The 12,765-nt window shown below is 42.6% G+C and overlaps 1 protein-coding gene across 3 annotated transcripts in view; it reads right to left on the bottom strand.

Moving 5' to 3' along the window:
- Nucleotides 1-12,765, bottom strand: part of nlgn3a (neuroligin 3a) — a 113,422-nt gene that overhangs the window by 27,646 nt on the left and 73,011 nt on the right. For all 3 annotated transcript variants that reach the window (XM_069696995.1, XM_069696996.1, XM_069696997.1), the window contains one exon: nucleotides 9,873-10,058. In XM_069696995.1, the coding sequence (XP_069553096.1) occupies nucleotides 9,873-10,058 (186 nt within the window). The remainder of the gene's footprint in view (nucleotides 1-9,872; nucleotides 10,059-12,765) is intronic.

The following is a 12,765-nucleotide window of genomic DNA, read 5'->3' as shown; positions in this document are numbered from 1 at the left end:
GGGTCTAAAAAACCCTATCAAAGCGGACACTCCTCCATTTTTAAATTGTGTATCTGTGGTAAAACGGGAGTAATTTGGAGTGTGGATTGAGGAGGTGATTAGTGCAATATGTGCAGTATGATTGCTTTGTTGTTGAGGTGTGAGAGGTCAGGTGTGTTTGGATATGTTGCACAAGCTAGTTTGTTAAAAGCATTAAGAAAACATCAACGGCAGCTGCTCATTATAACATGAAGATGCTTTTTTTTTTTTTTTCTCCTGAATTTTGATTCTTGAATGTTTTTCTTTCTAAAGTCTGCAACATTAGTTCTCAGTTCAAATATAAACTAAATCTGGACACTGTAAGTTAAAACAGAATTTCCCATCCAGAAGAAAGGTATTGTCTTCAAGTTGTGAAATAGCACATTGGCAATACTGTTCTCTAACAGTTGCATTCGATTTAGTGAGTCACTCTCTTTTACCACTGAAAAGGATCTATAGCTTATGTTACCTCTCTAAGCTAAAAATCTATTAGAGCCTTGCGGGCTCGAGAGCTAAAGATTTAGTCTTTTTGTCAGGTTGCACAATGTTGGCCCTTTATAGTAGAGGTTTCTGCTTGTCAGCATGTTTGCTGAAGTTCCTCTCATTGGGGATTGCATTGTGCTCAGACTATGCAAATTTCACAGCTAAGGCTAATGCATTTGCACTGCCCAGAATTGAAGGACTTGGTGGGCAGGCTTGCGACGGCAGATCACAAGCTGTGGACTCACATGTGCACCCACAGTGGACATTTAAGTTGTACAGTTACAGCACATTATGTCAGCAATGGGGATCCAGACGGTAAACATGAACGCCATTCTCTGTATCACACTAGGATAGGCTCTCAGCAAGGAAATCCCTCGGGCTGGCTCCTATTGCAGAGTAATTGGACTGATGTTTTTCCTATGTGACACTTCTTATCACACATTGAAAAAACAATTTTCCCTCTAAGTCATCCTGTCTGTAAGCACAGACTGTAGCAGGCTCTATGTAAACAGAACGATGTGTATATATATATATGGATGCCTATAATCATGCAGTGAGCAAGTACTTTTCCTCTTTGTGTAGATGAAGTAGTTACAGGAGCATTGAGCGAGAACACACTCATACATTTCCTATTTCCGAACAATGTAAAAGTTGCAAAAACATCACTGGAAACAGTTTGAAACACCTGGTAATGTTGCCTCCTCGCTGCGAAAGATGTGTATAAATCACATGTTATGCAAACTCAAATTGACTAGGAATGTGATGGTGCTCTCAAGCATGGCGTGCCTTCAAAGCAACTCCACACTATCCATCTGTTATTCACGCAGAGACATTGGGTGCTTTTTTTTTTTTTTTTTTTTCTCCGCTGAGATAAACAGATGTACTGACACCGAAAGGACTGACCTAGCTAGCCGCAGAGGTGAGCTGTCAGCAACAACAAGCAAACACAGAGTGCTCGTGGTCATCACTAAAGGGGAAAGTTCAGCTAATTACATCGTTGTTGTTCATCTGGCAGACAAACACGGAAACAACAGTCTATTTAACAGCACATCTAGCCAGCCTCATTGCCTGGTGTGGAATGCCTAATGGGTAAACTCACAGAATCATGGGTAAAAAAAAGAGAGAGAGGGAGAGAGATCTAAAAAAGCAGTGAAGAATGCAACAAAAAAAAAAGACAAAAAGAGAGCGAACATGGATGGACATAATGATATGCGAGAATAGCGTGAGGGGAAACTATTGAGTGGTGGCAGAAATTGGGCCAGTGTGTGTTGAACAACAGGGAATAGAGGGAGGGTGAGAGAGAAAGAGAGAGATAGAGAAGGTGTGAGAGGAGGAGGGAGGTCAGTGGAGATGTGGAGATGGGCGGAGGAGGAGGGACGGGGGAGGGAGGGTGGGTGCTATGAGCCCCCAGTGCTCAGCTGTCAGTGCTTCCTCTGCAGGTGGGGCAGGAGGAGTGCCAAGTCCCTCTCTCCCACTCACACAGACACCCATGCATCGCTCTATAATGGATGCTTTACACTGGTGCCAGAGAAAGACTGAGGCAGAGAGAGGGAGACATGGTGAGAAGACGAAAGAGAGACGTGGGGGAGGGTGGGCACCGAGAAAAAGAAAGAAACTGCTGTGAGAAACAGGGAAATAGGAGCTGAAGAAAATGCCTCAGAGATTAAGGTGCTGGAGTCGAGACGAGTGTAACAAGAAAATGGACAGACACACAGAAGGAAGGACAGACAGACAGACACAGACAGAAACCTCCATCAAGTCATTAGACCAATCAAGACAGGAAACAGACGAGACAGTCTGGGAGCAATATGATGCAGCTATTGGTTTAATTGATCTAAAGCCTAACAGGATCAAAGCAGGCCGAGGCACAGCCAGGACCTGCAGTCCTCACCACCACTGTCACTGTCCATTAGGAAGTGTATGAATGCGCCTTTGACAATGATTTATCAAGACTGATTCATAGATGGTGTCTACCTGAACTTATGACTTGCCAGCGTCTCCAGTGGGGATTGCAGGTCATCAACAGATGACATATTCTGCAGTCGCCTCGTTCATCAGCTGCGATTAGATTCCAAAAGCAATCTCAGCTATACATCACCAGATGGGTCTCATTGTATTGTCTTGGAGAATATTGCTGACAGCCCAGTGTGTGCCACATGTCACTCAAGCTGCCCATGCCCATCCGTACAGTTGTGGATCTGGGGCTACAGGTATATGCAATGCTCTGAGCTATTACCTCGGTTGATGGAGGCATGGATTTACTAAAGTACTCAATTATCCCCTGCTTCTTTCTCTGACCTGCTGCTCGTCTCTTTAACACCTATAACTCCATGCTTTATAGGCTCTACTACCTGCTGCAAGCAGAGACAGACTGATGCCCGGAGTACTTGAATAAACTGCCTTCACCGTTTAGGACCATTTGTCAATTCTTCATTCCTCTCCTCTCCTCTGGCTTGGGATAGGTAAAGCTGCCTCACTTTGATGGACAGTTCAAATGGATATTATTTTTTAGAGTGTTAACCACAAACTGGCTACCTGACCTCAGAGGCTTCATCTTTAACCTAATAACACCCCATCACTCTGCAGGGCCTCCCCCCCGTCCTCCACCCTGCTCAATATAACTTTGGCTTAATTTTTTCTTTGCAACGCTGAGTAGTGAAGAGAAAAAAAAAACCTTATTTTCTGCCTGAATTAGGCCAATTCCAATTTCTTTCAAGTACAAAAGAGACTAATACCTTTTAGTCGGTGGGTAATCCTCCATCTTTGTTTCGTAAAAATAAAGCAATTTTGCTCAGCTAAACAAAGTCAAAGACGCTGTCGTTCAAAGAATGACAAAAAAAATGGTAGATAGGCCACTTGTTAAAAGCAGTTTGCTTTTTCCACACAATGAAGGCCACACTATATGGCAGACAACAAAGCTGAATAGTCAGCGTAAATAAATACAAGCATTCTTGCTCCGCAGAGATGGCATCCCCCTGGTTTAATTATCGCTCTTGTCAATCGAGGCGGAAGAATACGGCACCTGACAAGGCGCGTCCCCATTCTCTCATCTCGTATAGGCCTTTTTCACACCCTGAGATGCACAGACACCCTTCAGCAAACAGCCAAATCAAACCTGGAGATAGAGGCATTCTGTTGCCCCAAACACCCAGGTAACTTTACAGTGTCGAGTTGCTGTATGCCTTTGACACCTTAGAAATAGGGTCTATTTAATTTCGACAATCGTCTCTGGTTTTTGTCAAGCACGAGGCATTTGCACAACAATGGCAGCTGCATAGTGTATGAATAACATCCCAGGGATGTGGTTATGCAGCTATCTTTCCCGGTGACTCCGATTCATATTTCAGCTCTTGTAAGGGGCCTTTATTTGGTGCTTAAACCTGACAGGCGATGGATGCCTGAACTCACAGAAATGAAGTTGACGCTGAGTGGGGATGGATTGCACCTTCAGATCTGAATGGGAAGAGTTCGGTGCTGGGACATTATGGAGTGCAGGCCTGTAGGCCATTCCACAAGGAGAACCTCCCATGGGTCTCGTTTCAGAAAGGAAACCAACATGTGTTATTTTCAAAGGTCACAGACAGATGTAACATTACAGTTAAAGAAGTGATGTAATGTACACGCACACACTCTTCATTTGGCCTCTTGGCCTCCTTCTTCACTCTCTGAGATAGGGTAATTTCAAGCAGCATTTATATTAGCCTTAGATAATGTGTGTTATCTCGTGATACAGCACTGAATGAGCGCACATGTTTTCAAGGCTGAGCACATCCTTGCAATTCCCAGCAATACTGTTTGTGTTCTTTACTCTAAGGACAACTACAAGCCTGCATGTACATGGTAAATGATTGTCGGAGCAGAGGTTAGGTGCTCATGGCAACGCATGCTTTGAATCCCATGACAGCAGCGATATTGACAGAAGCAGTTTGATTTGGGTTCCAATAAACATTGCTGTCAGTCTTATTTCCTTTACCTATAGGTCCATGAGTTAAATAGATGCCAGAAACAGCACATTTGCACTTCTATTTTTCAAAATTATACACCCATCCAAGTTTGCTAGCATCTTTATAACACCACTGTAAACACATAGGGATTAAAACACAATAAGTAACGCACAACACTAATATGCATTAAAGCTACTGTATATGGAAATATATTCCAATTTACAGTAAAACTGTCTTCATAATTTTTTACATTGAACATGTTACAATAGGTTGTAGTCCTATTTGTTGAAATACAGGAAGACACCTATGACAACGCTACAAACGACAAAAGATGTGGCTCGTTTCTATTCCCACTTTAATGGTAAGTTTGCATACAATAGTCAATAATGTAAACTAGTTAGTGAACTCCAAAATACAATTCTGCTATTTTCAAAAGAAATTCTGGATTACTCATCAAAAGTACGATTGTCTGATTTCAGTCAACACAATCCTGCAAATGTTTCACCACAAAAGCCTTGTTAAGTAATGAAGGGTTAGTGTCTGCTTAAACACTGGAGGGCTTTTAATTTGAACAAAAAGTGTTTAGTTTGTGTTACTGCGTAATGCATTAATTTTAACAGGGCAAACGGTAGCGGATCAAAACTAGGCTTTGAGTTGGCATCGTGAATCAATCAGTGCACCTTAAATGTCAGTATGACAACTCTGACCATTCCATTTGTTTTTATTGGCTCTCTTGCACGGCATACACTTTAGAGATGATTGGATCTTACTTAAAAAATGTAAGTAAATTTCAACTGGATGAAGACAACTGTGGAAATCTTATTTCCTCACCTTGAGACAAAAGTAGCAGAGCATCATTCTTGTGCATTCTGGCAGCACTACACATATGATTGTAGAAATATACAATATCTGAATCACAACATTAACGTAAATATTTACTAAAGCAAAATCTCTTTGAAATTAACACTGAGGTTTGATGGGCTGAACACAAAAATCAAATAAAAAAACTTGATGAAACATGTCTTTAGTCATTACCTGACCATCACATGTCAAAAAAGTCAGACTACTGCAAAGTGATAATGATAATGATGTTGATTTAACATTGAAGCTATATGTATAACAGTTATAACAATTTCACTTTTGAGGATATAGTCACATTTACTGAGATGTGTGTGACATTTTAATTTAGGTTATTCTTTTCTTTGTCAGCCAATTTTACTTCAGATGATTCACTGTGTGTACATACTTCACAATACTTTATCATAAAGGACACGGCAGCGATTGCAATCCTTACATCACACTCAAGTCACTCTAATAGAAACCTTAGTATCTCACCCAATCAGCAGAAGGAAGTAATATATCAATTCCCATGACTTCCAGTCACATCCTTTCTGAGACTGCATGAATCATGAATTTGCGTCTGAAAATCAACAGAAAGTAGTTCATAATGAAAGGTAGCCAAAAATAAAGTGCAGATTTAAGATTTGATTTAAGGAAAACTTAATCACCCTCTGTGCTATCGTTCCCACTAAATGGATTCAAAAATGTACCCTTTCTTTAAAACTGAGTCCCTGTCCCACTGCCATCTTACTACTTATGGTTCAGGGGGTTTCAGTGTTTGCTAGGGGGTGTCTTGCATTAAAAAAAATCTTGGTACTCATTGCACTGCTGTAATAAAACCGTGCATTTAACATGCACATTTATGGTCCTCAATAACCCAGAAGTCTTAATAAAAATGAAAGCTGACATTGGCATGAAGGATCCTCCACACTTGCTGTCTTTAATGTCCAAGACATTCCATTAAAAGGGGAGCACTTCCTTAGAAGTGGAGCTTTTATCCTGATTGCTTACAGGAAGAGAGAGAGAAAAAAAAAGAGAAGCCAAACGACCTTCAGTGCCTCCACAACTAGCCCTTCCCTCATGCGTGCTCTGTGAATAGACACGCCTGTGTGCACATGTGTGGAGCTGAGATACACGCACTGATGCAGATGCAGCCACCTGTGTGTAGATGTACAGTATGTTTCCTGTAGGTTTTGAATAGAGAAACAGATGTATCGACTCTTTGATACAAAACACTCAAGACATATGTACAAATACACATCTGAGTCATTGGCTACTGTGTATTCTGTTCATGTACAGAGAAGCCATCTCACTTTTGAATGATTATTAGGAGATAGGGAAAAAGCCAAATCTGCATGTTCAATTAGCGCCTGTGCGATGCCAGAGAGATAATACATGGGACTGGCTAATGTCCTTGCTTCTGAACTTCTTTAGCCGTTTTCCTTTTGAAGCTGGAGAAAAAAAAGAAGATGGGGATGGAGATTTCCCTCAGTGGGAACACAACTGTTGAGCTACATTTAATAAGCTGGTCAAAAACACTCTCCTGCTGAGAAAGATGGCGCTTTTAATGACCATTCTGCTTCTAAAGTCTCAGATGTGCAGCTAGATTGCTTGCCACATAGCAGACAAGGCAGCCATCTTATTAATAGCAATGCACCACACATGCTGCAGACTAGGGAGCAGAAACCCAGAGAGGGAGAAAGGGAGAGAGACACACACTGGCACATGGAGAAAAAGCGTGCGTCCCTTGCATGCTTTTACTGCCTGTGAAGGCAGGGAGACAGATGGGTGCAGTAAGGAGGAGATTAGATGGAGGAGGCAGGGCACGGACCGTCTAAAAAATCTAGCCCTCATGAGAGGATGTCCAGGCCAGCCTCCACACAGGCCAGAAGGGGGAGGCTCTGTGATGGATGTACCCTGTGACTGGAGTCCTCGGCACGCCCACATGGAGACGCCACCAAGGCCAGGCCGGAGGAGCAGGCAATCAAAGAGAAAGGCCGGAGGGCTCGGATGATATAGGAGGATTCAGCTTATTAAATAAGCTTCAGGAGGAGCATGGAGCATCTGAAATAAGTTGTCACTCTGCCACCAACAGGCATAAAAGGAGCCTCTGTTAGATGGAAAGTCTATGCACTGCAGGCAGTGATGACAGACTGTGTACAGTAAGAGTGGGAATACTGTCATTAAGTACACAGACACACCAGGGAGCTCCAGAACAGTGTGTCATCGTTGATTTACTTTTCTTGCTTTTTTTTGCTTGGGTCTAGTTAACCTGTATCTGAGCAGAAGGTGAAGGAGAATGTTTGTGTCTACACAAGTGCATGGACACGTTTTAATCTCATCCTATGTTATCATATCCTACCGTACTCCACATATTCAACTACACAACATTCAATATGACACGACTCCCTGTATTTCTACGGCTAGAGAATGAAGTTTCATTTGTAAGCAAGTTGGAATAAAAAGTGAGGTGGAGCCATGACATACTGTTTACAATCTTGTTTCCTGACTTAATTTCCATTCAGAGTGCAAAGTAGGAAACTCAATATAAGACACTATTGATGCAACAGTTTGCTAACACAGATAGAAAATCATTACACAAATCCATTACTAGTGGCCACCTGAAACCAGGTCTGCTCATGACAGTGTACAATTCATTTGATTATAGATTTTGACTTCAATTTTCACCACCATGCACATCCAGGCACTTTGATTAATTTCTTGTTTACTGCGTTGTCCTGGCAACAAGCACATACTACCAGTTTTTGCTTCAACAGTTAAGACTATAGGAGAGGAGGAGGAGGAGGAGGGGTGGCATACACTGGAGGCTGTGAAAACAGGTGCAAAAAGACATTTTTTCACTTGGATTTCCTGTCACATCCAGCAGCCCACTCCAGTCCTAAACTTTATATAATTACAACAATCTGTGCTCTCAGAGAGTCTGTGTGAAATCTGATTGCCATTGGTAACATTCACAGCAAGAGTCCTGGCGTGATAGAAGGCTTCCTGTTTCAATTTCCTAGGATCCCTCAAGTTTTACAGGCTCTTTTTTTTTTTCATATCCCATCAGTGGGGCATACACTTCCATTCAGGGGAAAAAAACAGACCCGGTAATATCCAATTTACTGGGAGGCAGAGGAGATGGTTTCATTGGCAGTATAATAACATGCTACATGGAGCGTAGCATTATGGAGTATGAATAAAAAAGGCATTTATGGTAAAAATTCAATCCAAAAGCAGTCATCATTCATCGGAGGAAATCAAGGCAATTAGTAACACTTTGATGCAAATTGGAGAACGCAAAAACACATCACAAACCCTCGGCACTGTAATGGGGCCCAAAGCGGAGCAGCGCAAATGACCTCGTTCAGATGCATGTTGGTCTGCTGATCAAAAGTCCAAGTACAGTGATTTTACTCTGCCTAGTGACAAGAAAACAAAATAGTGTGTGTACGGGTGTGGGTTGGTGTGTGTGGTGACTGGAGGAGGGGGGGGAACCACTTAATGGCTTTATGACCACTACACTGCCTAAAACCAGGCCTGTATGTGCTGAGTGATTTCTTTAATGTACTTCCATATAATGTACAGTAAAAGCCCTGTGCTGCATTCGCAGCCATGTGTGTCCGGAGCAGCATGTTTGTGTCATGTTAACACATCGACAAGCGAGTGATGTGAGCGTGGCAAAACTTAAAGATCTCTCATTTGGAATATCACCACCGCATAATGTGGTGCAATGTGAAAACAAACAAAAAAAAAACACCTCAGTATCCTGATAGCCTGTCACATACAAAACAAAGCTGTCAATAAATGCAAGAGAACAGCCAGCTTTTATGTGGATGGATGAATGTGTGACTAACTTCCAGGTTAAGTATGATGCAGTGACAACTTGGCTGCGTGGGGGTGGAGCTGGGGGTTGACATTCATGGATGGAGCGCAGAGAAACAGTTCATTCGTATGAACCGAAGCGCTTCCTGCAGGAACTTACCTGTGCGTAGTGAGGCTCCATCTTAATTCAGTGATGCATTAGAGGAGCATGAGTCTGAGGGATGTTTATTTCATGTCCAAGTCAAGCATGCATGCTGCGTTTAGTATTACAAACATGACCAGCAAAGGCGGTATATCATCATGAAGTAGCATTAAGGTAGCCAGGAGATAAACAACATTGCTTAGAAAGAGGACAGTGCGAGCGTGTGTGTGTCATTTAGTGTAAATGTAGTTTCCACTAAAAAGCTGTCTCTGGTACACTGTCCCCTTTTATCTTGCTTACAGAGACACATTACAACTACATGTTTATTCCGGATAAGGAGAGGGATACTAAGCAAATCAGCAAAGTATGTCAAGACCCACATGTGGCTCAAAATGTGCCGTGGAGTTTCAATTTGTGGAGGGACTGAAAATCATAGTCATTTATATGCAAACACCTGCTGAAAACATTCGTTATGCTGTACAGTACCATGGAATACATTATTCGATACCCGCTACCTGCATCGGCAGTTTCTGATATCAAGCAGTCTACACAGCAGCAGGCGTGAGCTGCACAGCTGTATCACCCCCCCCCCCACCCCGCCCCATTGTGTGTTACTGTACCTTCAGAGTGATGGGAGAGAGTGAGCAGGCTGACGCAGGAAGCTCCGATTCCAGAACCAAACACAGTGATGCGGTTGGAATCTCCTCCGAAGAAGCCGATGTTCTCGCTGATCCACCTTAAAGCCTGGATCTGGTCCAGGAGCCCGTAGTTTCCTTTAGCAGCCTGGTCGCCGGTGCTGAGGAAACCTGCAACGCATAAAGATAAGAAACTTAACAACTCAGCCAGAGGAGGCCAGTCTAATGAATCACATTTAATAAGATGAAAAATAAATAAAAAAGCAGCTAGTCAAAAATTACTAACCCAACACTGATATTGTCACAAACAGCTTCACACCAAGTGACAGCAGCGTTGAAATCATGACTTATTAGATGACATGGCTGTTGGTAAAATAGGAGTGCGTGTGACCACATGTCATCTGCACCTTACGGGAAATCAATGGCAAGTCTCCCTGGCTGAACACCCATCATCGGATATATTGAGCAGTCCTGATGAAAACCGTGCAAATCTATGAAAACTTTAGGAAGGCAGAGAGACAAAAAGACGTGATAATAAGATTTACAATTGTTTCGATGTTGTAAAATCCTCAGTATGGACTGCAACCTCATTATATGTCATATCAAAGTCACCATCTTCCTCTGACATATTTCGATTCTCTCTCGCACTCTCCAGCGCCACAAACTTTCCATCTAAACATTGAGAAGTGGCAGTATTCGTGTACATTTTTCCTCCATGTCTGTGTAATCTGCCATATGAGGTCTGAGTTGGACAGTGAGTCTCTCTTGGGTACATCAGAGCTCATGTTAACACACCACCCTTTTCCAGCTCCTCTCCAGGGCCTAAGCTCTGCTGAATGATGGGTAATCGAGAGTCACGGGAGAAGATCAAAGGCAACCAATCCCGGAAGTCCACACAGTGGACTCAGTGTCCATCAAACCCCTGAACATGCACGCGAGGTGACAGCTAGGAGACATGTGTGGAAACCAGCACCCCACTCTCTGCAGCGGCAACACCGCCAAACATTTCACAAGCGATAAATGTGTTGGTGGTGGCGAATGTTTACAAGCCTCCAGTGATGGTCCTTCAGCATCTCAGCATTGTTCCTAACTTCTATTTCATGGTGTCTGCCCCCATGTAATGATGAACTCTATGTTTTCGAGTCCTAGGGGTGAAAGGAACAGTTTGGATATCAGCGATGCAAAAATAATATTAAAAAAAGATCAAATCTGTGTTTTGACTCAGATCAGCACAACAAGGCTCACTTCAGAGAGCAGCTTGCTGTGGGGTCAGAAGCTGTTTATGGTACACTCATTATCTCTGTTTGTGCGAATCGAATCCGGAGACACAACCTCCTTGCCCCACCCCCCTCCAGCAGGCCCTCCTTACCCCAAGGGCCTGTTGGCAGTGGGCAGGGGGAAAGGCCAGGCCTGATCATTGATAGGAGAGAGGCAGTGGCACAGGAAGCAAAGCAGGAGACAAATGGATCAACAGATGGTCTTCTTCAGATGCATCCCTGAGGATGACAGAGCAGCAGGGCACATGCAGCGAGAGAGGGAAAGAGACAGGCAGAGGAACAGAGACAGACACAGAGAGGAGAATGGAGGACTCCCAATTGAAGAGTGTCTCCTTTTCTTTCCCTCTCGTGGCTCCTCCTTGCTTTCCGTCATAACTAAAGGACAACAGCTTTTACAATCCTCTCCAGGGTGTATGGGGAGACAGAAGAGGCGTCACTCTCCCAGAATAACCCTCATTTGCAAAATGGTTCACACTTCACCAAGTGGATGTCAGATGGGTTAAGAAATGTCAGGGGACTGTCATGTAAAAGGAATTCTGTACAACTGTTAGCCTAATTGAAAAGATACCGTAAACATGATCCATTTGGAAATGTAATATGAAGCATTACTAAATGACAAAATGTAAATAATAAGCGCGGCATCCTCAGCTGGCATAATAAAGTACTGCTCAATACTATAGTCTTTTTGTTTATCTAGGCTGATTCCCCAGCATCTATAAATGAAACTGGTCATTAAAATGCCCAGGTGGAATCCAATATCTTAGACAACAAGACATGCTGCAGGCACCATTTAAAAATACATCTAATATAGCTTCTGGTTATGTTTTAATTGGAAAGGTGACAGAATGTATTTTCTTTGGAAAGCAATTAAGATAGCAAAGTAATTGTTTTTATGCATGCCTATTTTTTATTTTTTTACATTTATAGCAGCCTTTTGTCTTCACGCTCGTGCTCTGGAGGGTTTTGTTTTGTTTTCTTTATGTCACCTATAGGAGGTGATCACCTGAGCATCACCTCCGGACGTCCAGGCTACCTTTTTAGATTAAAGTCCAGGAAAATATTTACAGACACATTCTGATTACTTAAATATTCCCACGTAGTGTATCATATTGTTTTACTCTGATTTGAGAAATTTCTCCTCACTCTCCAGGGACTGGGTTATAGATTTCCAGATTCATTAGATGATCCTTGCCTGATCAGCGCTGCGTGGGTGTTGGCTGCACATGAACCATGATGTGCAGTGTACTATCTCTTCACAGCTCACACCTACACAGGACCTTGTGGATTCTGGGCTGCAGCTCGGTGCTGCTGAACTGTTTGGTCAGGCTGGTTATGTGCTTGACTGCACTCCTCAACCTGACATTCAGCTGATATCTTTAATACACACTCTGTGCTTTACAATGAGCATTTAATTATAAACTATAATCACATAATATCCATCTTGGTCGGCTGCCTGAATTCAAATCAATATGCAAATTCCCTTTTAAATGATCTGACCAATTAACTTTGGCACAAACAGTATACACAATTACAGTGGCCCAGTCAAGCTAATTCAACATAAATAAAGTAATCATTAAACTGTAAATAGTTCTAGTTGATCT

Source organism: Brachyistius frenatus, unplaced genomic scaffold (assembly GCF_029030835.1).
Source record: "Brachyistius frenatus isolate BFR_SWC_R1_liver_20210118 unplaced genomic scaffold, ASM2903083v1 Contig_22, whole genome shotgun sequence".
Taxonomy (NCBI): Eukaryota; Metazoa; Chordata; class Actinopteri; family Embiotocidae; genus Brachyistius; species Brachyistius frenatus.
The sequence above is the reverse complement of the archived record's forward strand: the minus strand, read 5'-3'. Positions and strand labels throughout refer to the sequence as shown.